The sequence below is a fragment of the Colius striatus genome, chromosome 9 (assembly GCF_028858725.1).
Source record: "Colius striatus isolate bColStr4 chromosome 9, bColStr4.1.hap1, whole genome shotgun sequence".
Classification (NCBI taxonomy): Eukaryota; Metazoa; Chordata; class Aves; order Coliiformes; family Coliidae; genus Colius; species Colius striatus.
Genome location: NC_084767.1, coordinates 15,886,265 through 15,912,762, shown reverse-complemented (window position 1 = coordinate 15,912,762; position 26,498 = coordinate 15,886,265). Strand labels below are relative to the sequence as shown.

The following is a 26,498-nucleotide window of genomic DNA, read 5'->3' as shown; positions in this document are numbered from 1 at the left end:
ACTCTGAGTTTGTGCATTTCTGGAAGTGCAGGGCTGTAAGTAAAATGAATGAAGACTTTTTTCTGTCAAACTGAAAAGACAGAAGAAATGCCTGTAATAGACGCAATTTGAGAAAATGAGATAATCATTACATTTTGGTAACAAAGCATTGTTGGGGGCAAAGAGGCTGCAGAAAAGTCAGTTACTCTGCAAAACTTAAATAAATGGTTTGTACAGCCCCAGCATAAGAGAGCATGTCTGCAGTTGTATTTGGGAGTTCAGAGACAAGCAACTACATGTCTGCAGCATTTAGCATCTGATAAAATAGTAATTCTGCAAGGCAGAATTCACCTGAAAGAGGGAAAGCTGCTCTGTACATTAAGAAAAGTTCTTCAAAATAACAAGGGAATTTAGTCTTAAATACTAGGCTTCTATTTTCATAGTTTGTGATATCGTGGTTGGATTCCTTCTGTGAACACAGGCTTCTTAATAGTACTATTCACCACTGTGACAAAGGTTAGACTTGAGGAAAACTAGAACTGAGATGAAAGAATAGAATTTTTGGTATTTCAGCAGTTGAATGTGTTATTACGTCAGAGTCAGTATTGTGTAGCAAATTGCAAGCTGTGGTGAAATTGCTTTAAAAAAAATCTGTATATATTTTTCTAAAACTGCGATAAAGTCATTCAGCAGCACATTGAAATGTATTTCTAGATGAACTGGTTTATCGTATCCTTTTTTTTACTGTGGTGTGAGAACAGATGGCAGTTATTTTTCTTAACAGGCTCCAGCAATATTGACATGATGCCTTGCCTTCCCTTGTAAATGCTTTCAAGTGAAAGACAAGTACTCATGGCCAAAATGAATCTGCATTGTAGTATTGGCTTGTGGTTTCTAAAGCAAACTTTTAATTAGCTTACAACAGTGATAATCAGTTAATGTTATATCAGTCAAGGAGTTAATTATGACAGAAAAAATAGCTATTAATCAAAATCTATTGTTCATGTTTTTTAAAAAAAAAAAAGTTGTTATTGGAGCAGATGTCTTTTTGTAGACGTTTTTAATGCAATAATTGAGTAGTCCGTGACTTGAGGACAACTGCAGTCACTCCCACGGCACAAATGTGTTTCTAGATTTTGAGATGCTGTGGCCCTTTATAGCATTCCTGGGGAAACTATGATTGATCTGAGAATGGCAGCTGTTTGGTAGTTGGCATGTAGAGAGTGCACCTACAATGACAAAGTTGTCTGGTGGTTTTATAAGTTTTTATACGCACAATATAAACTGCAATGTTTTTTAAAGGATTTTGTTTTAAAAGTGTTGCTACATTAACTTCGCCACTCAGAGAAGGCCTGATGAAGGTGTCTCTGTTACTTGCCTGCTTCACCAGAAATGCTGTGAAGTTCAACAAAATAGCATATTCTTAAGAGAAGTCACAGAATCATAAAACAGTAGGAATTGGAAAGGCACATTGATGGCTCATGGTTAGTTTATTATCAACCAGGACTCCCAGGTGTCTCGTCACAGAGCTGCTCCCCAGCAGGTCAATCCCCAGCCTGTACTGGTGCAGGGGGTTGTTCCTTCCAAGATGCAGGACTCTGCACTTGTCCTTGTTGAACCTCGTGAGGTTTCTCTCTGCCAGTTGAGATCCCGCTGAAAGGCAGCACAGCCTTCTGGGGAATCAGCCAGTCCTCCCAGCTTGGTGTCATCAGGGAACTTGCTGAGGGTACACTCTGTCCCCTCATCCAGGTCATTGATGAAGATGTTGAACAAGACTGGCCTCAGAACTGATCCCTGTGGAACTCCACTGGCCACAGGCCTCCAACTCAATTCTATGCCATTGATCACCATCCTCTGGGCTCTGTCATTCAGCCAGCGCTTGATCCACCTCACTGTCCACTCATCCAATCCACACTGTCTGAGCTTTATGATGAGGATGTTTTGGGAGACAGTGTCAAAAGCCTTGCTGAAGTCAAGGTAGATGACATCTGCTATTCTCTCCAGCCAGTTATAGAAGATTATCAGGATTTCCCCTTGGTGAACCCATGTTGACTCCCCCTGATAACCATCTTTTCCTTCATATGTTTAGTGACAACGTTCAGGATGAGTTGTTCCATCCCCTTTCCAGGGATGGAGGTGAAGCTGACCAGCCTGGAGTTTCCTGGGTCTTCCTTCTTGCCGTTTTTGAAGACTGGCGTAACATTGGCCTTTCTTCAGTCCTCAGGCACATCGCCTGTCCTCCATGATTGTTCAAAAATGATGAGGAACAGCATAGCAAACACATCATGTAGTTATAAATCAAAATGAAGCTTCCAAGTATTGTAAATCTAGAACTGTCTACTAGTTCATGACTTTTTAGATCATGTGCTGTAACGTGCCATATTATAGAACTGTTGTTAGGAGCTATATTTAATTTACTTGCTTTAAGTTAATACTGTGTTGTAAATCCAGCCTTGCCTTATTCACAAAAGCCTCCATTCTTCTGTTAAACAAGCATGCTCAAAAAATCCTGTCGTCTCTTATTCTACAGCCTTCGACAGAAGAAAGGAAACTTGGCCCAGAAGCACTGGACTGGACCAGCTAACATAGTAAAATGCAAGCCTTGCCCTGTGACACATGCCAATGCTGTCTGTGGATCTGATGGACATACATATACTACCAAGGTAAAGTCTGCTTGCGACTTCAAATCCTGACATCCCAGCTGCAGTATGAAGAATAAATAGCTGACATTGATAGGCAGTATTTATTTACAGTCTACTTTAGGTTTGGAATATTTTATGTAAAAAGTGCTGATAAATGTAGTTTTTTACATATTTGACAAACAGCAAATCAGAATCTTATGACTTTTGTGATTCATGTTTCTCTAAATAGCTCATTCTTGCTAATGAAGTAGAATACTTTCAATATTGATGATGCAACAAAAGAGTCATTTGATCAGATCAGCTTGTTCAGAGAAGAGAATTTTGAGGTAGCTCTTGCTTTTAAGATTTGATCTTCAAATGATAAAAACTTGGCAATGTCGTTCTTCTGTGAGAGGTGGGGGGGTTTTTTAAGTTCTTTTCATTTTTTTTTCCCAGGCAACATGGGTGACACATTACATTTCATTTAAACCACTATTTTAATAGGCTTGTGTGACAAATGCAGCATATGTGGTATCATTAAGAAAAAAATAAATTCCTATAACCCACTGGGGATAAACTGTCTCATTGTTATATTGAAAATATGGCCACCTTAGGGCTTGACTCAGTAAAAGGAACTGGCCTTACAGCCATTCAGCAGTCCAGATCTCTCATGATTAAATAAAGTCTTCCACATCTCAAATGTGTGTTCCATAAACAGCACTTCAGGCACTAAAAGTTGTGTTTGGGGATTATCCCTAAAGTTTTCTTATATGCTGTTTGACCGCCAGTAAAACTACCCTTTAAAATAAAATTAAAAAAAATAGCCCTTGCTGAAGTTCATAGAGTGATAGAATGGTAGGAGCTGGAGTGCAGGACAACAAAGTGGTTTGAGGGCAGGGGGGCAGAAATTCTCTGCTGGGATGTAACAGTGATGACATTGCAGGTACATTTTCTTCTTGGCTCGGCAGCTTGAATTCTTCATCCGTTAATGGGCACAAATATTAAAATGCTACCATGGCTAATTCATTTAAACCTCTCTTCTACTCTGGATAAAGGATTTATGTGGCCAAACGAGCAAATCAGCAGAAACTCTCTCATCCTTGCACACACAGAGCACAGAAAAAGCATGCCAAGTTATCTGTTAAGCTGCACTTTAACACTATCTATGGGTACATAATGCAGTAAGGTAGCATTGGTGTTCAGGATAAAAACTGGGCTCATTTTGAAAACAACTTTTTTCTATCTGAACTCTTGGGAGCATGTAAGAGAATCTGTAGTAAATAGCTCTCATTGCATATTCTGTCATCCTATCAGACTCAATTCTGTGCATTTTAGCTGCATCTCCGTTAGCTCTGGCTCCTTTTTTAACTATTTCTTACTGTAAGATCGAAATGATTTTCATCAGAAATTCTACTAGTGTCATAAACTTAACAAACTGTTGTGACAATGATATAAGCCTGGCAGCTAGAATGAAGACATGAAACAATTCCTGTTGCTGACATACTTGGCTATCAAAGACACACCTCCCAGTAACTGACTGTGTAATTTTTTTAAGAGATTTTTAAAGATTTATTCTGAAGAAACTGTGTCTTAGCTTCATTTCTTCTGTGTTTAGCTATCAGTTGCTCCTGTCTTAGCAACTGAAAGTTCTGACATCCTGTTGGTCTTTCAAATGCAGCTACTTCTTTTCCATAAATTTTGGCCACGTTCTCCACCTCTGCCTGGGGAAAGTAGGGTTTCATTGCTTTTTGAGTACTGTTCCACAGGAGTGATTGTTTGTCATGCTGCATATTTGTAGTTGCTTTTTTTCTTTTGTGTTTTATTGAAGGGTTCTTCAATGTCATGCTGACTGGTAATCTTTCTGTAACATCCAGTCCTGGTGAGAGGATACACATCTGAGCAGCCTTTATGCAATATCAAGGAGCTGCTTATGACAATGCTGTTCTTCTTTGCTGTATATGGCACATTGTAAATTTGTGAATGTGTTATTAGAGCAACTTGTAGAATATCATTGTCTCTCTACAAATTCTTCTAAAAGCTCTGCTTTATTTATTTATTTTCAAAAGTCGAATTTTTGGTAAATGAGCTGAAAATACTTTAGGCAGAGCATTAAAACTAAATGGTATATTTTAATAGCCTAACATATAACACTTTTATGGTCAGTAATGATCATGGATTTCTGGTATCGTTTATGAAGAGAATACAACTGCTTCCCCTTGAATTCACCAGTAGTTTTCACCAGATAATGCAATCCTTCTTTCTTGTCTTTAAGTTGCTAAAAGCAAAGCTTCTCTTTGGTAATTTTCTTTCACGTGTAGTGCTCTTGGCAAGTAATATTTCTGGCGCCAGCTCTGACTTGTCCTAGTATTGACCGTGTCCACAAAAAGGTGGACATTTTAGCGTGGGCAAATACTGCATTGCATTTGTGTGTATGTATTTGTATCTGGCTCTACATTAGCTGTTCGGTGAACATGTAATGATATGCTGGGAAAATGAAATTATTCTTGCTAAGCTTGTAAACAAAAGATGGAGAGTAGCTACTGCATTTAAGGTGGGGGAAAAAGTCTTCTGAAACTGGGTATTAGGTATTTAACCATATAGGCAGTATATGTGTGTGTACATACCAGCATTTTGATCCATCTTGGCTAGGTTTCAGTTTTGCCTTTTCCTCCTAGCACAATGGGGAGTTAGGCAGGAGATGAGATTTGGGCTTATAGTTCATGGCCTTGCAGAGTAGCATCAAAGCATTTCACTAATGACTGCAAGCTACTATTTTAACTTACCAGTAGCATTTGTTCTGGGGATTGCTCTTTCCATACTTAGAACTGTTAGCTGAGGTAAAAATGAATGAAAAGGAAAGAACACAAGTATGACTGACTGATAAAATGCAGATGAAACTTGGGTGTCAATAATGCGCAGTAACTTACATTAAGAGAAAATAACCAAATATACATATCACAGGCTCTCATTTAGCCACATGATCTCGGAATGATTCTGACTGTTTCTCGGAAGATATCATAATGATCACTGCCAAGCAAAAATGCAAATAAAGTATTAAAGAGGGAATTGAGAACAAACACAAAACGTTAGTATGTTTCTCTGTAAATTCCTGGACTTCTTATTACCTTTCGTTATCACTACTTCATCTCAACAGTGACGTGGTAGAACTAGGAAATGCTCCGCAAAGGGCAGTAATGGCTGTCAGAGGCAAGGAACTTGAAAGGAAGCACAGAATTATCTGCATTATTTCAGCATGATTTTTGCATTAAATCATAAGTAATATTTTAAAAAGGATTGTTGTACTTTATAATACAATAGCCAATGAAATTTTGTTTTGAAAACACTCATGTAGAAAATATTTTTGTTTTTTCAGCTCAAAATCAAATGGAGAAATTTACTATGGCACAGTATTGTGCAGGCCAGAGATATAAATAGGACTTCTGTAAATCCACAGAGGATGAATCCACTGCAGGCTGATAAACCTCTAGCACACAGAGTCTCTGAGCCAGTGATGATCGGAAGCTGTGATAATTGGTGTAGTTCAGTTGGACAGATTTGTTCTGTTTCTAATCTACTATTTCATTTACACCTTTGTTGTTTTCTTGCTTTTAAGGGCCTGCTACTTGAGCAGAGGCATTGAAGGGCTGAATTGATCTGATTCTTGAATTTCTATGCAAAACTGCATATTTTTAGATAAGGCAATCTGCTAATGGAGCTGACATACTCCTCTTCATCAAAATACTACTTTTTGAGAGAGCATGTTCTTTTTCTATTTCAACTTTGACTTCAGTTGAAATTTCTTTTTAAACAGATCCTGAATCTTCCTTAAATCATTGCTTGACATTTTTAGTTCTACTCCTTCAAAGTTTAGTTTCAGACCTTAAAGCAAAATTAGGATTGCAGAATTTTACCTGGAACGATGCTCAACAGAGCTTGAGGAATGTGGAGGACTTTGATTTGTTCTCTTTTTATGAAAACTTCAAGAAATCTTTAAGGATTCAATTCCAGGAAAGTAACATAAAATGTACTTTTTTGTTGTTCTTTTAAACGATGTCTTAGTCATCCTTGACTGGATAATAAAATCTTCCATTCATAAAGCCTATATGACAAAATAGCAAAAGCATTATCATCTTGCCAATTTCCACTGTGTGATAATCCTCAGTGATATGCTGTTTGTTTTAATGCTTTTTGAGGAGACAGCATTTTGAAAGGAAGCATTTTGCTTATGTTAATTATAGCACTGGGGATTTTGGGAACTGACTGTGCCCATTCACCTTGATTATAAGGGATTAGGATTCTCTGAACACAGCCATTTGCAGAGCAGCAGAGGAAATGTTACTGGCCCAGCAGAAATACGGGACTGTGGTGACATATTCTTGAAGACCATTATTGCAATGTGGTGGTGTCGTGCCTGGATGTCTCTAGACATGCTCAGTAACTCGTATTCCCTTTAGGCATTAAACCTTTCTGTCTGTTTTTCTGAAATGTCTTCAAAATTTGTCTCCATTGTTGTTCTGGGTTATCTCACCTGTTTCATAGGGATGAAGATGTTTGGTTGTTGTATGCGGTAGTGAGTTTCTAGTTCCTGTTTAGTTTTCCAAACAACAAACTAATTCTGAGCAGTGGGTTTGTGTAGTTGCAACAATAATTCAGTGCTTGTGTGTGACAAAATTTGAACATAAATGTGGCCTATATCTATTTAGTTCTCATGCCTTCTTTCCAGCAACTGTTTCTAGCATTTTTTTGGACTTGCATGTTTTATTTCTGGAAGCTCTAGAAACTCCTGCCACCCTTTCCTGTTAACTTTTAACTCCATGGGCCTTAGGTTTGTCAAAAATTTCACTGAGTCACTGAATCACAGAATCTAAGTGGTTGGAAGGCACCTCGAAAGATTATCTAGTCCAACTCACCTGCCAGAGCAGGACCACCTAGAATGGGTCACACAGGAACTCATCCGGGGGACTTTGAATGTCTCCAGAGAAGGAGACTCCACAACCCATCTGGGCAGCCTGTGCCAGAGCTTCCTCACCCTCACAGTGAAAAACCTCTTCCTTGTGTTTCTTTGGAACTTCTTATGTTCCAGCTTGTACCCATTTTCCCCTTGTCCTATCATTGGACATCATTCTCCTGACACCCACCTTTTATATATTTGTAAACATTAATGAGGTCACCCCTCAGTCTCCTCCATGCTAAAGAGCCCCAGCTCCCTCAGCCTTTCATCATAACGGATACTCCACTTGATGATGAACTGCCACTGAGTATCTGCCTCAAAACAACAAAATTGCCAGTGGATGGACAGATGAGCACTGAGGCAGTGTGACTCTCTGATAAAAGTATGCAAGTCTCTAGTTACTGCTTGAAATGCAAATGTTTTAAAATGTGCACGCTCTCTATCACATCATCAAACTTTGTAAAGAGAAATTGCTGTTTCCTGAATATAACAGCTCTGTTTAAAACTCTGACAATACAAAGCACTTCCCAAGTATATTGCAGCCAGACTTTTCAAAGCTCTTTAAAGTACTAGTGAATTAAGCTTATGAGGTAAGTAAGCCCTGTAAAGAGCACTATGTAATTAGTTAATGTTTTTGTCAGAAACACATTAAGAATAACAACTCTGTAGCTGTCAGTTTTGCAGGAAGTTTAATTAAGCTAGTTAATAAAGCAATTACGTGAACATCACAATGACTGCACTTAACTAATCAGAAAATGAAAATAAGGATCATCTTAAATCACAAAACATACCACCTCAATGACTAATGGTCCCTTCAAAGATGAAAAGGTGCATTGATATAATTATTATGCTTCTAATTAGGTACATTGTTGTTCTGCAAACTTTAATTAAATCATTGCAAACTAATTAAGTCCATGATCATGTCTCTTTGTTTGAAAATGTAAAAATTACCTCCTGTTGTCGTAACATTAGGTAACAAATTTGATATGAAGGGATATGCAAAAGAAATAATTTTCCAACAATCTTGAAAAGGGGGAAAAATAATGACCAAAATGGCAAGACACTGTTAGTTAAATATGTGCAATGTGACAGCTGCCAACTTTAATTGAGGAGTCTTTACTCAGAAGCACAATAAACAAATATTTATTAAAGTGTCCAAGTGTTGAGTACTCAGTGCAATGTGGTTTGGTTTTTCATAATCCAGCTATTGGATTACCTGTGCACTAGATGTGGGGTGCTGTTACCTGTGTGTGATTGTGCACAGCTGTCCCCGACTATGCTTTGTCTAAGGGATGACTTGGCCTTTCCTGATGGAAAACAAGGTACTTGGCATAGGCTTAGCAAGCATTAAGACCTGTCCTGCCCATAGTTGTGTGAGGAGTTTGATTAAATACTGTGTTAATTTTAGCTTTGGTTTGTTAAAGTAAAATTAAGGAAATAGAGATGGGGGGGAAGTGGGCAAAACAGGACATGGAGACAAGACAGAGAGTATAAGACAAGGTAAAGTATGGTTAAAGAAGTCCATGGAGACAAAAATTAAGTCAACCTTATGCATCTGCTCTCTATACAAAGTTTAAGGATTGTTGGTGAGAAGTGCAAAATAAATTATGCTTGCCTCTTCCCCTCCTCTTTTGCTTCATCTTCTTATTTTTAATCTATGAACTCAGCTCTGGTTCAGAGTCTAGGCCTTACATAATCTGTTGTGGCTTGAACTTCTACATGGTAGTTCTGATACATTACCCAGTTCTTCTACTGACTTATATTTTGAAGTTGGGTAATTTGAATTTCCTGGAGTCTTCAGATCAAGCTGATAAGGATTTTTAATTGAGTATTCAACTATCCTTTTGTGGAAATCTCTAGGTTTCATGGGATGTGACTGTTGTGATTGAGTTTTCTTTAGGAAAAATATGTTTTATGGCATCGTTACTACTTCCTTATTCCAGTATAAGGTTTTCAATACTAATTCCTGTTTCATTATTTGATTCATTTCATGGCAGGGGTTTCCTAACCGTAGCAGTACACGTGGCATGAGACTTTCAGCATTACTGACTTTATTCTCACAAATAACAACAGAGAATCTCCAGAGGACTGTGGGAGGGCCAGAATTTGCCTAATACAGAGTACATTTGTAGATTGTTCCTTTGACATGTGGCTACTGTATTCCCAACAAGATAGCTGTTCTCCCAGCCTGTAGTCTGGACCAGTGAGACTTGAGTCATATAGTCCACATGCTGTGTGAAGCAGTTATTGCATAATAAAATACCTAAATAATAAACTGTCTCTCAGAAGGCAAAACACATAAGACTCCGTACTGTGCCTACTGCAGTTGCACAGTTTATTTGGCTTGAAGCATGAGGTGAGCAATTTTATTTGATGAAGTGCTGTTTATCCTAAAGACATCCTGTTGTTTATATGATTTTTATTTCTCTGCATGGTCTCAAGGAATGAGAAGAGAATCAGGAATAAGGTAGATCTCAATTCTTACGTACCTTGTAATCCATGCCAACCTCTGAAAATATGTGTGTCTAAGCAATATTTTTGCATATGCTCAAAGAATGAAATTTATCTTTTTTGCAACTAATGTACTCAAAAAATGTCTTTGTTTCCTATGTTCTTTCTTGTGCTACCTCTTAGGGATGTTTGGGCTACAGATAAACAACTGAGGACCAAGATCTGTGCTTTCCCCTGTTTAGTACAACCTTGATTAAACTCTTAGGAAGCTTGGAAACACAATGTAGGAGTTTGGCTCAAATAACTATGCAATTCAGCAAATTCCTGAGCTTCCTTTCAAGTCCTGCTTAGTTTTATGTTGAAGTGGAGAAGCCTTGTCTTTACAGTAGCGTCAGACAATAAATTGAAAATCCCAAACAATCTTCTACCAATTTTATATCCTAGCTGTGAAAACCTAGACTTGTGTAACTGATCTGTGCATTGCATTTACATCAGTGACAGCTTCCCAGCTACACTCCATGAATATACATATATATATATATATATATATATATATGTTTACATGATTTTTCACCTGGCATGGTATGAATTATGAGAGCAGTTGAAATGGGCTTCTGCAGAGAATCAACAGGTAGAGATAAAACTGAAGAGCTCTGGGAAATTTTTGCAGAGTAAGGGCTGCTTTGTCATTTTGCCAGGCTTGAGATGCTATAAATTAACAAGAAATTACTGTGGCCCAAGACATGATGTTCTTTTGGAGACTGCTTGTTGCTATCCCTTTAGTCTTTGGAGAATGAGTCTTCATTAACACAAATCTATAAACACAGCTTGTCAAAAAAAAAAAAAAAACCAAAAGACCAATCTCTTTAATCCTGTGAAAAGCCCTCTTATACAGAGACTACTGATGGTTTTGGTGGGAAACTGGCTACTTAAAACTCTGAGGAATTCACTGGTCAGTGTTGGAAAAAAAGAGGCTTGCTTTGATTCCGACACAGACTGATGATCTCTTGTATCTTGCGTAGAAGTAGGACAGAGAAATATTGGAAGTGTTCTCAGGAAAGAGTTAGATGGATCACAACCTGGTTTTGTTCTTGCCTTGATATAATTTCTTTTGAGAGAATAGTTAAAATTCTTACTGCTTTCATTGCTACTGGGGCCAGTGAACAAAAGCCCCTGACAGAAAGCAAAATTAACCCACAGTTTTACCTCTTAAGTTTTAAGAACTATGGGTCAAGCAAGTTGGTCTAATTGGGGAATGTTTATCTCCTTTCTCTAACCTTGCCTAGCAGAGAAAAGATATTTTTAGCTTGTTTCTCCATATTCTAACATTTCTCAGTCCAAAACAATGTGGTTTTGCACAGACTGAGTTCTTTGAGATTTAACATTTCATCAGTTTCTGAATCTAATTTTTTAAATTTATTCCTGAATCTGTTATTTTACCCTAGTTAAGGCTTGTCAGAGTTGAATGCTTTAATTATGAATTTGAGCCCACAGAATCTGGGGGAAACTGCAATAAAATGTCTATATTAGTTATGTTGCTGCAAGTAGTAATTAATTCTTTATATTATTTTGGTAACTTGACTGTAGAGAAAGTACTGATTTAAGCTACCAGAAAAACCCTTCTCACTATATAGCTCCAGTAGTGGTGTGTAATACAATACTGCAGTAGAAGAATCTGTGCAGAATAAAATAACCTTCAGATTTGCAACAAACATGCACCATCACTGAGTGACAGGAAGACGTGAAGTTTCAGGCAGTGTAAGGTTGCTTCTCTCGCATCCAACTTGCTTAAATTCTTTACAAACCAGTTTTCTCAAATGGCTCTGCTAATACTCCTAACAGCTCTGTAAAGCAACTAGAGGAGCTCATCTTTTTGGTACTGCAGAAGTGCAGATTTTTGTGGGGGTGTCTTTATTACCCCATGAGAGCACTGGTGAAACTTAAAGTCAAACAAAAGAAGCACATTGTTTGTTGTGAGTTTTTTATGGGATTTTTTTAAATGCATTTATTTAAATTGACTCAAATTCAACTGATAGAGTTTGTTTAAATATATCTTCCTTTATAGTATATATTCATTTCATATTTACCCATTAAGTCTCTAGAACCCTTAATAACTAGACCTGCTGTGTGATCATGCAGCTCCTCATGTTTACATGTCAGTTGTAACCAGATTACTCAATAAATCCCTATGAAGCAGGGATGGAGTATGATGGGTGCAGGTGAGTCATATATATCTAAAATATTCATTGTTTTTGTCAATACCTTAGCAAAGAATACATGGGTATTTTGTTAAGGCAATTTGTAGCATGCTAAAATAATTTTAATCCAGCTTCATGTTCACTCTGGTTTTGATTTTCTGTGGGTGTTTTGGGTGTTTTTAAAGCAGGGTCAGGAGGGCAAGAGGTCGATATTTAGTACATAGCAAAGACTGATGCTGAAGAAGGGCAGCTCATTGCAGGAAAAAAATTCCCCCTATGCCTTTTTGATGTGCCCAGATAGGCCCTTTTTTGGAGGACTGAATTACTGTTTAGACTGTCACTGATTTATCTCCTTCCCGTGTACAAGCTTCTGCAGTGTTGAAGGCAATGTTTTCATTTAGACACCCAGGTAACTACTGCCAATAATTAGAAAACTGAATATGTAACATTCCCATTGTTAACAGCTCAGTATTCAAAAAAACTCAGAAAAACAACCTGTTTCTACGAAGTATGTTTAAATAAATGTGGTGAAGTCTTACTGAATTAAATGAGGCTATGTCTGATTAGCAACTTGAAATACGAAGTTCTGTGCCACCTTTTAGAGTGAAAGATGTTGGCCTATCAGCTATGTTTTACACAGTAAATTAATATCTTTGTTAGTTTTCTAAACCACTCCAGAAGTTTTTTAGAAATTTTTCTGTTGTAGGTTATTCTTTGGCTGTTTTTTTTAGTTACTGCATTATTATTATTACTATCATAATTATCATTACTGCATTGCATTAGATTTTATAAAAAGTATTTGTTGATGAAATGCATCACCAGCAGTGACTTGCTTGGACATGTTACCCCAAAAGAAAGAATGCTAGATACTTCTGGAAGAAAAATGTAATTTGAGGCTTTTTCTTTCACATGTGTGGAAGAAGCCAGCATTGAATGACAGAAGATGATATACTTTATTTAATAAGCTTCTACATTAAAATTACAGCAGGTGCATGGGGAGAAAGAAGCCACAGTGAGTAGACTGTGCCTTGTGTACTTTGAATTACTGTGTCAGTAATGATGGATGGAGCAAACAATAAAATTTGACCTGTCATACTATGCTTGTGAGGCTATAAGCCTTAAGGCATTTGTAATTGGCTTCAGCCAGCAATGTTAATGAAGGTGGATTGGAAAATTAGATTATTTGAATGATACAGACCACTTTACATATTTAGCATTCAAAAGAAAAGGCTAGAAATTCAAAGGGACTGAAGCCTTAAGGCTTGTTCTTTGTAAAGTGTTTCTTGTCCCTTTATAATAGAGCAGGCAAAGGAATAGTTTTTAGATAACCCCAATTCTATACAATATGAACCTGTTATTTCAAGTGATTCTGTTGGGCATAGTTTTTAAACTGTGTGGGATGTGCACATAGTTTCCATTACATACATAAATCTCATTATTTTTATCTTCTTGATACTATGCATCATGCTCAAATGTGACCTTCTAGTATCACTGGACTAGAAAATGCATCTTGAGGTTGACATTACCCAATGAGTTGTCTGTGTCACGAAGTACGTAGGTGAACACATTTTCTCATATTTGGAAAAAAAAATATATAAATGCACAACTAGATTAGGTTTCAAATAGTCATGCTTAAAAGGATTGCATCATATTAAATGTGTTTATGAAGAAATCACATTGGTGACATACATTTCATATTTAGAAGATATTGAGATTTCTGTTGCAGGTAGAAGTATACAAATATTTTCCAGTGAAAGCATTTCATAGAAATATCAGTCTGAACTCAAGAAGTTTTCATCAAAATCACTGCACTGAACTTTCATTGAATCCAAGGCAAAGCTCAGTGAGGAATTTATTTGGGCCCTCAAAATTCCCATACTTGGGGCTGGAAATCAGCCGAGAACCTGCTCAATGAGAACTTGGAGGTTGAGAGTTCCTTCTGAGGACATAGAGAGTGTCATGTCCTTTATTGTTTGGGGTTTTTTAAATTAAAAAAAAATTAAATGTGAAGTGGCAGAGGTGAGACAGAGTTTTCTGTGGAGTTACCCAGATTAGTTTTTGCTGGTAGTGTAACGATTAGGCTATTTCTAGATGACTTTATCTTTCACCTTCATATGATATTGATATATTCTTCTCCATCCCCCACTACCTATACCTTTACATACTTTGTATAAAGGGCTTTGCTCCATCCAACCAAAGGAAATTACAGGAGAGCATTTGGGTTGTGGAAAGAACCTGGGAGTACTGGAATGATCAACTGCAGAGGGTGTAGAAGATGGTTTGGAACTGATGGTCTTGGGATAGAGTCTATGGGAAGAAGAAAGAAGAATGCTGATAATATTATAGTGGGGTGGGAAGGTGTAGGGAATGTGAATTAATAGAAAAATAGGACTTAATTTCACTGTTTGCAGAACAAACTGGGCCTGTGCTCCAGTCACAGGCAATTAAATGGCACAAGTGAAATTCTTTCATTCCATAAAGATTTATTTTTTTTCTCCAGAGGTAATGCTGCACACAACACAAGTGGAGAGCTCAATTAATTGCTTTACTCTCATTTGGGATATTGTCATCATTAATAGAGGAAGGCAAAGAGAGTTTAAAAACATTTAAATCTATGTAGTTATATCCATTAATTTTTGTTTCCATATGCTTTGGATTGTCCTCCAGTGGTGTATACTGTTGTGCATTTTAATGTGTTACATCTAGAAATAAACACGTAGGGAGAAAGGATCATGATCAAAAATACAACATTCTTCTAGGTAGCTGTAGTGTAATCCTAGTAAAAAATGTTTCTGCTGCATATACACATTTGCATACAGAAGAAAATGAATTGTATTTTGATCCACGTCTATGACAGTGAAGGATATTTTCTTGTTAATGCAAGTTTTGTCTTCCATTGTTGTTACCTGTTCAAGTTGAGAAGAGAATGTGAAGTGGGTCACTTTAGGTCTATCCAGCTGTACCTCCTTTTTCTTGCAGGAGATCCTGAATAGGTAGGGACTTAAGGGAGAAAGCTAAGTTTCCTAGTTTAACTTTCAGTAATACTTGTTGTGTCATCTTGGTATTAATTTCTGCAGATTGACAGAGCAGACATTTCAAAGGATTTTTAGTAACCTGCATTGTCAGGTCAAAAAAGACTTTTTCAAGGAGTGATGTGACTGGGGAGAGAGCGACAAAATGGCTTTTAAAGAAAAGTTTCCTCAGGTAGCATGGACACAGTAAAGAGCCTTGAAAAACTTCAGCAGTTGAATGAGGATGGTGATGACTTTCTTCAGTCAGGGGTGTAGACTTAGCACTATATGACATTTCATTATGAGAGTGAGTTCAAAAATGCAAGGAATTATTAATAGAAAAGCAGAGGCCTTCAGAGGGGAAATGCCACTGTTATTCAAGCTGTCTCTTCCAATTCCTATGTAGGATAGAAAAGATAGGAAAATCTTGTAGGATGCAGTACTAATCTGGGGTTCTGCCCAGCTTTGCAGAGTTCAGCCTGCAGGACCTCTGCAAATAGACTTTGTGTCCTGGAGCAATACATGTCAGCATCATGCAAATCCTTCCTATTTGACTGTCTTCTGTAGGTTACCTCACTCCCACATAAGCTCTGGGTTGGTGAACTGGAACTGCCGGTGGGACTATCAACAGGGGAATATTTTTGTCCTATTCTTGCATGTCTGGCTGTAGCCATGCACCATGTGGCTCTTGAAAATTGGCCTACAGTCTTCATATTTTGTGTTGAGGCATAGAATTCTTTTCTTACAGACATGTAATCACGTAATGTAATGTATTTTGTCTGTTTCGGCTTTAGGTGAATCTTTGGGGTTTATTTTCTGTATTACATTTGGGCTGTTTCTAGTTTCAGTTAAGGGCTAACTGAGGCATTAGATTGGTCCAGCTAACTGGAGAGATGAAATATGACTTTAAGTTGATCAGTAGCTGTGTCTTCATCTCATGTGATAAGGTGCATCTTTTGCACAGCTTTCTTACACCTCCTTGGCATTAGGATGACACAGTCTGTAAAAACCTGTTTCTGTTATGGCTGTAAATGCTTTGAATCAGCTCTCTTCTTCCGTTGTGCTTGAAGTACAGAACAGATTTGAAGTCCATAGCAGTATTTCCAATACCAGCTCTTAAAAAAAGTTACCTCTTTGAAGCAGCACTCTGATGGAGTGTAGGATGCACTCACTTGGCAGTACAGCTTCCTGTAGAGATTGAGGGGAATGCTTAGCATCTTAAACTTGAGCAGAAGCAGATCCCAAGTGCTTTGCCATGAAGTACACTGCTGGGTGAACTGAAGACTTGCAGAAAGTACTGGAGTATTGCCTCAAATGAAGACCAAGTTTGTGTAACATCTGTGATTACATACTACACAAGTAATGCATGTGTGAGCAGTGTCTTTGCATCTGAGCTTGCTCTCACTCACTTGGCACACAGGCCAGGCCCATGACAAATAAAGAATCTGTGGACACTTAGTCTTACAGTTAGTTCAGTGTTATTATAACATATATAATGTGGTTTGTTTGTAAATTTCGTGGTTTCACTGTTGCTCACAAGACTAAACAGTGAATAGAAGATTTTCATTTTAAAATGTCAACTCGAAGGAATGTTGGGCACAGGTGAAAAATAGACAAAGGCAGGGAATGTTTCCAGTATTGTTTCACAGGGGTGAGACTATTCTCCCTTTTTCTAACATGTCTTGAGGCTGGAACTAGTCCTGCTCCTAAACTTATAATTCAAGTTATCAACAAAAAGACAATACCTTAACCTCTAAGATTTATATCTGCATGGATCAACACTGTTAACCCTGCCAAACAGAAACTTACTGCAACGCTTGAGTTTTAATATTAACCTAAGCTAAAAGTAAAACTGATGATGTTTTCAGACAGACAATGGAAAGGAAAACTGCTCTTGAATGGAGGCACTGGCAAGGCTATATATCTAGATATGCACAGTGCTACTTATCAATGTGTGGTGTGTTTTGTTTTAAAAAAGACAATGCTATAGGTGATGGTAGAGTTAACTCCCCTATGGATACTGGCTCCTGTAATTCCTATTTCCATTATTTTTGCTCCATTACTTTCACCAGTACATAATAGGTAAAGAGGAGGATCAGTATGACCCGTCATATAGTTTCTACATGCTCCTCTGATGTTTAGAAAGAGACTCTTACCATCTGGTGTCACATGTGTGACGTTTTGTCTTTTTATGTTATTCAGAGTGTAGTTGTGATAAAAGGTGAGGGTAAATCTGAGGATAGAGGTGATCTTTGCATATTTATAGCCAGCAGTAAGACATGGGAGGTGAACCTCCAGTAAAATAATTAGTTTTCACGCTTTTTTGTAGACTCTATCTGTGTCCCCGGATATTTTAAACCTAAAATAAATGTATAATCACTTATTTTGCCTGTCAAACCAATGGGATCCTCAAACCTTTAGTCATGTCTGGATATGACTTAAAGCATACTTTACTTCCATTCTTTGTTTAAGATTTAGTGTATAAATAGCAACTTGCAAGTCTTCTTGACTCAGGTCCTAATCAACAGCCTGGTCTTGCTTTTGTGGGCAACTTTTTTATTTTGACCTAAATATAGTAGAGCTGCAAATGGCAGTTCACAAATAAAAGCTGCATAAATTGTTATTACTTCTCTTAGGTGCCTCCTTAGAGTAACAAATAGAATTAATCAATGGGGTTGATTATCTGTGGAAATTACATCATTACAAGGCAAAAGCAACACCAGGACTATCTATATATTTTAAGTAGAATATCTAAAGATAGAAAATTGAACTCTGCAGAAAGTACAAAATAATTAATTTCATTCACAGGTGTTCTTACTGGGGATTGTGAATGCACTGTTTGAAAAAACCTGTCTTATTAAATACAAATTAGATTAGGTAAAGTGCTAAAAGCCTCCTGTAGATCAAGGCTTCAACTTGTTAATGGTCTTTTTCCACCTTAACTTCAGATTTTCAAGTTATTACAAGAGTATCTTACTGTTCACACAAATGAAAGCTACTTGCTAGAAATTACAATTTTAAAGTCTGTACTTAAAGTTTTCAAGACATGAATGTCATAGAGGCACCTGCCACCAAAAGGGGGCTAAATGCTGTAAGATATAGTGTGAAGCTTGAATGTCTGGAGTAGGGTCTGGTTTGTGCTGAATGCCAAACCTGAAACTGTAGGATGTACACCGTGAGCAAATTCTGCTGAGGTTGGTATCAAAAGCCTTTCAGTTCAAACAAAAAAACAGTAGAAAATAATCAGCAAAAGCTTCTAAAGAAAATGAAAGAGGAATGCTAGCTTGTACAGAGACTTCTCTGTATTTTCAAAACTGAAATTGTCATCATTGAGCCCATAGGAGGGTTAGTATTGGAAGTGTGTTTTATTACTTAAATATATCTTGTACAGGCTACAATGAGCAAAGAACACCCTTTTGAGTTATATAACTCTTTGATTGGATGCCATAAGGTCTTTCATTTCAAGCCAGTAAATTTTAGAGCAGTAGTTTAAAGACTACATTTTTCCTTAACTCTTAAAAACATGTTCTAAATCTTGTTGTATTTAGTTTGAAGGCTTATCTGATATGCCTGTTCCTTTATTTCCAAACTGTGGGTCACTCTGACTTACCTTTTGCCTATCATGAGGCTTCTTGTCTAGGGGAGGGCAATGGGGGGCAAAGAATGAGGTCAGCCTCATGAATACGGGCTAAACAGAAAATGGATTGGAGGCTTTTACTCCTATAGGATGCACCACTGTGTGCAGATGTCTCCATGGGAGTGTCTGCAGGCAGTGTACTTTCAACGGGAAGTTAATTTTACCTGCCATAAGCTGCCAGTATTACCAATGCAACAAGCTTTAACCAGTTCCTCTTGCCAGACAAGGAGATTGCCGTTTCAGCTGCGCACCAGAGGTGGGATGAGACTCTGCACCTGTCCATGAGGGAAAGACTCCATCAGTCTTTGGGGTTTTCCTATGCAAATTTTGTTCAGCTTTGATGGGATGTCAGTGCTTTTGATAAAACTGTTCTGTAGATGCTGGTGCTTAACACGGGGGTTATTTGGGGACACTTCAGTCTCCTAAGATGTGTGTCTACTTTCTTTTCAGCAGGAATTTTACTTATAGGAGATACTAAATCCAGTCTTGCAGCTCTAAGTGTTCCTAGTGATGCCAAAAGATATGGGCTGCAGGTTGAGGGCAGTTAACTGTTATTGTGTTCACTTATCTATTTCTTAAGACCATATAGAGTCTATAAAAAGAAGCTGTTCCTTGGGAAATGGAAATGGGAAATAGGGCATGTAAAGATTAATTCAGAATGCATTTATGAAGCAAAAATGTTATGAGCTCATGGTCATACACAAAGATTGCTTTTGCTGTCAAATACAGTAAAATATTAGATAAATATTAGATGAATAATATATAAATTGATGACTGTGAATACAAGTTAGTATTAATCAGAAGACATATCTGAATTCAATCTGCAGCAAACAGCTTTCATCTGTGCTAAAGACTCATAGGATAAAAAAACCACAACAGATCATGTTCCTTGCTGGTTTTTAATTATCCTCATGGAATTAGCAGGAAAGGCGGTCAAGATTTCTGGACCACAGTGGTTGAGGCCAAAAACTAAGGCTCCAGAATTCTCTAATATTCTGAGGAGTATGCTGTGATCCCAGAGTTATTTGCCTTGGATTTCTCTGAAGTTGAAATATACCCTAATTCTTGATAAGAAGTTTGTTAAGATTTTTCAGCCAGCTTTCTCAGATTACTACAATAATAGAAAAGTATGAATAATACATGGGTTTAGATGTTGTGATAGCTGTAATTCACGAATGAAGGGTGAAAAACTCCTGTTGATTTACAGGTGAGAGTGAATCATAGTTCTACTGTGGTGATAAATTTGGCATTATTGTTATCTGAATTTCAGTTCCTTTTTCCTCTTTGTTGATTCCATATACTTTTATTAGAGTAGTTTTTGGACCTAAATCGGAACTGTAAAGTAGTAGGAGGTCATTTTCAGCAGCAACCTGGTTAATCTGTGACTAAGGAACAGTAATTGTATCAGTTGGAAAAATCAAATGAGAAGAAATATTCACTTACTGCCACATGAAACAGCCCCACAGATTGATACAACAGAGTGTTTGAATGATAGCTAGCAATAGCTTCCTGGTATTTCAACCTTAAATCATCTTATTTCTTGTGGTATTCTATTTAATTTACAGCATTTCTTTTCCACAAGTAGACAGTTACTGGAAAGTTGCTTTTTTTCTTCTTGTATCTAACTTAAAAAATTGTTTAAAATCTATTTCATAGAATCATAGAATGGAAGGGACCTTTAGAGATCATCTAGTCCAACTCCCCTGCTAAAAATAGGTCCATCTGGATCAAATCACACAGGAACACATCCAGGTGGGTTTTGAAAACCTCCAATGAAGGAGACTCCAAACCCTCCCTGGCCAGAGCTCACTCCAGTGTATTTTTTGTCATTATCTCCATTTTCATTAATCAGAAGCCTTCTTAATGAATATTTGTCTTTTGATGCACTATCATAAACTTTTCAATGTCGGCAGTGCAAGAATGAGACTCCACACAGCACAGTATGTGAAAGCTTTGAGTAAGCCTGGTCATTTCCAAATAACTGTCTGCAGTGAAGCTTATAAAATCCTGTAGAAATGGCTTAGAAAAAAGCTTTCTTCATTATCACTGATTATCTGTATGTTGATATGATGGGTGAAACCCAATCCATTGGTGTTTAAAACTTTATCGTCTAATTCTTCTGAAGAGAAGACACAGCGCAACTTCAGTATCCAATCTTGCAGTTAACCAGAAAATTGAGTGACCCACTTAAATATACCTTTAGAAGAGAATCTGAGCTGTGAGCTGACACCAAAACTCCAGTATCTTCTTCCCTTGGGCAAAAACTCTCAAGCCTAAGCATACACTGTGCTTTAAGGGTGGCAGATTACTCTGTGGGATTTATTGCTTTGTTAATATGCTCAAGACATCATCTTTCACTACTGCAAGAGCTGAGAGCACTGTCTGGATTTTTCTGTTCATTATTCATCTCTGACTCTCTCACTTTACACCTTTTGGCTTTGGGCTGTATCCTGAGTTTGGGAAGAGAATCATTTTTCACCTCCCACAATCTGATATTCTCTAAGCTTTGTGCTTCCTCTCTATCAACAGTCATTTCCCTGCTTCTTGTCAGCTCTGAGATACCACTGTTAGAAATTTTAAGTGTCGATTGACCTTTCGACTTCACAGGCTCTTCCTGGATGCACAGTTTGTCTGTTTAAGGACTTTAGTTTCATCTCTGTATCACACACAGAATCTCAAGGGCTGGAAACGACCTCGAAAGATCTAGTCCAACCTCCCTGCCAGAGCAGGACCACCTAGAGTAGGTCACACAGGAGCTGGTCCAGGTGGGTTTTGAACGTCTCCAGAGAAGGAGACTCATTTGGAAAAGTAAAGAGAAATGGAAGACACTCTGCCATGATATCAATACATTTTCCAATACATGTTTAGTAGCCAAATGCCTCCTTGTTATTCAATGTCATCTTTGTTTTGAGGGCAAGAAGGAAGACAGTGAGATGAACTGAACAGTCATGCATTGTTACACAGAAAATATGGTGTGGATGTAAAAAGGAACAATGTATGCAGAGAAAGTATTTTCTTTAGTATATCCAGGAGACTAGGAAGGAAAGCCAGTTGTATAATTCATGTTAGGTGCCCTTGCTGCTGATCATGAATTTAGTCTTGATCTTGGAACATCAGTCACACTTAGAGAGTGACAAGGAAATGTAGCACTGGTGACAGCTTGTATTGCAAAGATTTTTAAGGTCTTGGCTAAAGCACAGTGCTAACCCAAAATGCACGCTCAAGGCCTCACTAGACAGGCACTCTTCTCAGGGGCAATTGTGACAATGTAATCTTCCTTAAATTAAATGTTTTTCTATTCAGGGAGTTGTGTAAATCAGTCATGTTCTCTCAGTTTCCAACTGTCAGCCTATGCGCTGCTTAGGGAATCACATGCACAGGGCTGCAGTTGACTTCTGCACACTGTTGTCGTCCTTCAGCATCACTTGGACAGCACAGTTCACATATTCTGTTTTCACTTTTAAACCAAATTATGCAGATCATGTCCCCTCCTCAGCACCATGATGAGGAGAACTTTCCCTGCTGAGATAAGACTAATGAAACAAAACACAGGAGAATGCTTAGGGGCAGCAAAATTTTATTTATCAGACTGGTCAGGCCGCGGTTAGAATGAGAAGGGACTCAAGCCTTTCCTGAGGAATGGAGGACTTCCTGAGTTACTAAATGTCTCCCATGGAACTGAGAGCTCAGGCACTCTAACCATGCTATCCAGGGCGAAGGAGCTAGCAACAGGACAAGGGGTAATGGGATGAAGCTGGAACACAAAAAGTTCCACTTAAATATAAGAAAAAACTATTTCAGTGTTCAGGTGAGGGAGCCCTGGCACAGGCTGCCCAGAGGAGTTGTAGCGTCTCCTTCCTTGCAGGTCTTCAAGACTTGCCTGGACATGTTTCTGTGTGACCTGATCTAGGTGGACCTGCTTCTGCAGGGGGGTTGGACTAGGTAATCTCTAAAGGTCCCTTCCAACTCCTACCATTCTATGATTCTATGAACTCTAAAGGCTCTTAACTTTTTTGCTTTTTAAATCAATGCAACAACTATTTATTTCAGTGTCTTTTGATAGTACCTTCAAACAGCATACCAAATAGCATCAATTAAAATATTTGCATTATTTTTAGCATTGTAATAACTTTTCAATGTCTATGTACACATGCCATTGATTTTGTAAGATAATGAACAACTAAAATAAGTCACTTCATTCTTCTATCTTCAACAATGTTCGCATATCAAAATATTCAGTCTCCATAATGTGCAAGAGAAAAATACTGCAGCTAAAACAACATTTTAACCTTCAAATGCTAAAGATAGTCCTTCCAGTACCAGATCAAAGGATAGATAGCAGTGCTGCAAGACCAAGAGGACAAGTCTGTGAAGTGTGTGGCAAACATCTAGTTACCAGCCTGACAACTCACTAGGGCATTACATTTCTGCAGATTGAGCAGATCAAATCTCACTTGAATGACAGCTCTATGAATGCCTGTTATCAGTCAGGGTAGGCATTAATTATGTGGCAAACTATAGTTATCAGTTGGATTAACCTCACTCTCATTGGTTCTGCAAAGAGTTAGACCTGTTTTCAAACCCAGATGAGAAAAACCAAAGTTGTAGTATCTGTCCAAGGCATGTTATGTTCAACCAATACTGCCTCTAGGACTCAATTCCAGCCTCCCCTCCAAAGCAGGGGTTAACTCTGCTTAGGCTTTCATTTGCAAAAGCAGAACTTTGCCAAAAATGCCACATTTCCTTGCATTTCAAAGGTGACATCCTCTGGACAATTCAGGTACTGTGGCAGAAACCACGTGCAGATCTTTTTCAAGTGCATGAAATGGTTTCAAGGCTTAATACTGAAGCATTCCCAAAACTGATTCCAAAAAAGCAGTCAAGTTTGACTTCTAATTCAGTGAAGTTTCAACAGTAATTTATAAAATTATTATTCTAGTGTGCAGGAAGGGTGATGTATTGCCATTTGGAAGGGTAATGTCTGAGTTCTTTTGAGGACATGCAGGAATGTCTCCAACCTATGAGGGGGGAAAAGGGAGATTTTGTCTGGAGATTCACAGCAGCATGAACTGCTGCGACTGGCCTCAAGCTCAGCAGTTTGGAACAAGTATGACATTTGTGTAAATGGGGAATAAGTGCACATAGCAATAGATGGATAGCTAACTGATCAACAAAATGTAAAGTATTAGACATAAAAGCTTTCCTGTGTTATTCTAGGAATTAGCTTTTTCAAAGGGAGTTGCAAAAAATACAAAAATAAATCTTGCTGATTAAAACAGTTTAAATATCAGTGGTATGTACCTGGCTATTTCATACTGTGTAAAAAATACTCATTAACTAGCCAATCTTGAGCTATGTATATTTTGGGGGAAAAAAATTTTAGCCTAGTGGACTGAATCCACTTCAAAAGTATAAATGTATTCTCCAAATTTTTTTCATGGACTTTTGAAGCATGCAAATATGCAAAAGTCTGCAAGCTTCATGTATTAGAGTGTATGTTTAGTACTTTAACCTGTTTAATTGGGTGTTGTCCTCTTTGGATTTAAATGTTCTCTCTCCCTTCATGCAACCTGTTACATTGTGTGCTGGTACAGAGCATTTGATATTTCCTGCTGCAGAATTGGCCGCATTTGAGCAGTCGAATGTATTTATACCCTTATAAATACTTAAGACTTTGACTCCTTTGTAGACAAAAGGAGCCATATAAATGGTAATTCTATTGTACAATTGTCTTACTGAATATTTTTTTTAAATATTTAGTAGATGTACTACATCAATCCTAGTCAATTTAACTGCTTTGAGATCTCTTTTGAGGGTTAACAAACGCTCTGTTAGCTGCCTAGTGTTTATAGAGTATACAATATTTCTCTCACAAAAACTACCTGCATATAAATGTTCGTGTCTTTCCTTGTGTTACATGAAGTTTGCAATGACTTCTCACTACAAATGCCCACAAGGTTATAAACATTATTGAGAAATTTAGTGCCTTGACCTATGGTGTGAGAGTAAGAGCAGTGTATATTCATTGTAAAGGTTTTTTATTTAGGAGGCATGCATGCTGTGGAATATGATATTAGAATACTAAAACTGCTTCAGCTTTGGGGGAGGTTCTTGAAGCCTTTAGATTTCTTCAGAGTCCATGACCTTTTCTTCTACTCCCTTAAGGACAGATACTGAAGCTATTCAGATAGTCTTGCTTTTGAACTTGCTGAAGTAGCAAAGCTGAAATCAAACCTGTGATATAAACTGGAATTTTTTCTGTTTCTTGTTAGGCACTTCATTAAACCAGAGGAGCTTTTTTAGATAAGCATTTGTCATCTCTATGTCAAATTTCTGAAAGAACATGGTGAATTAACAAGACATGTTTAATATAATCTTGACAGAAAGGTTAATGAGAATTCAGGAGGCATAAAGGAGGGAAATAATATGTACTGCTCCAGGTGAAAACTACAAGGAACCTGAATAAGTTGTAATTCAGTTTCTCTTAAAAAGAAGGATTTATTTGTTCTACAGTGAATGTAATTTAAAATGTTTTAAGCAATTCCCTCCTTCAGTAATATTCACTACTGTCAGTTCCTACTGCTGTAGGACATAGAAGGTGAGTGCCCACTGGGATGAATTATTTTTGCCAAAATTATGTTTGAGATGAGTCTTCTGCCCTGCATACTTTGAAGGGGAAAGGATTTGTGCCTCTGGCTGGTTCAGACTTCTTAGGATCAAGGCTTAGAAGTGCAGAAGGAAAAGTGGAAATGAACACAAATGTCATGGTCACATCCTGATGAGATTGGGTGCTGTGTTCTATGGCTACGCTGCTTTCTCCTGTTGTTAGCCTTGTTGATCCACTCCAAAGGACTGAGAAGGGTCCATAGGGACAGTGAGGCATGTGACTTCCTTGTGCTTAACTGTAACACCTGTGAACTTCTGCATGTTTGTGGAAAATTCCAAGAGGCTCTCAGGCCTCCCTTTAAAGCTGCAATAATTTCTATTGAAGGGAATGATCAAAGCATGAAGCAACTAAGTTTGAGTAGCTTTCTGTTCTTGTGCTTTCTGTGGCTGGTTGATGATTTGCCCTATGCTTGTTGCATTGAGGAAAAAAAAACACCCTTTGAAGAGAAGTCAGCAATAAGTAAGGATTGCAAATACAGTATTTGTTCTTTTTGGGAAAGCTACCAACCTTAATGATGGTAGTTACAGGGCTCTTTTTCTAACCTGATTACAGTCACAATTGTGACTGCCAAATCACACGAATTGGCATGTAACAGCCAGAACTTAAAAATCCATCAATTACATACACTCCTCTGTCTACAGGTACCTTTGCACTAAGGACAACCATTACTTCTATTGTTGGTTTAGCTTGCCTGTTGGCTTTACACATAAAATCTACAACATTATTTTTAAAATCTTTTCTGCAGCCAGAGACAAAATGGGACAAAACTACTATTTACATTATGAATCATCTGACAAAGTTCACTGAGAGTTGTGCTCTTGACAAGAAGAGGAAACAATAAAGTCTTAGAGTTTATTATGCCAACTTATAGCTAATTACACAAGCATAACAAAAGATGTAATATGCACTAATTTAGTTACCTTGTCCCAGGCTCCATGTCTGCATGAAGTTAAAGTGTAAAATTCCTTTTTTCAGTATCCAGA

At 37.7% G+C, this 26,498-nt stretch overlaps 1 protein-coding gene across 1 annotated transcript in view; it reads left to right on the top strand.

The window, feature by feature from the left end:
- Positions 1-26,498, top strand: part of SPOCK1 (SPARC (osteonectin), cwcv and kazal like domains proteoglycan 1) — a 315,938-nt gene that overhangs the window by 217,745 nt on the left and 71,695 nt on the right. Inside the window, exon 5 of the mRNA XM_062002468.1 lies at positions 2,510-2,642. Coding sequence (XP_061858452.1) covers positions 2,510-2,642 — 133 coding nt within the window. The remainder of the gene's footprint in view (positions 1-2,509; positions 2,643-26,498) is intronic.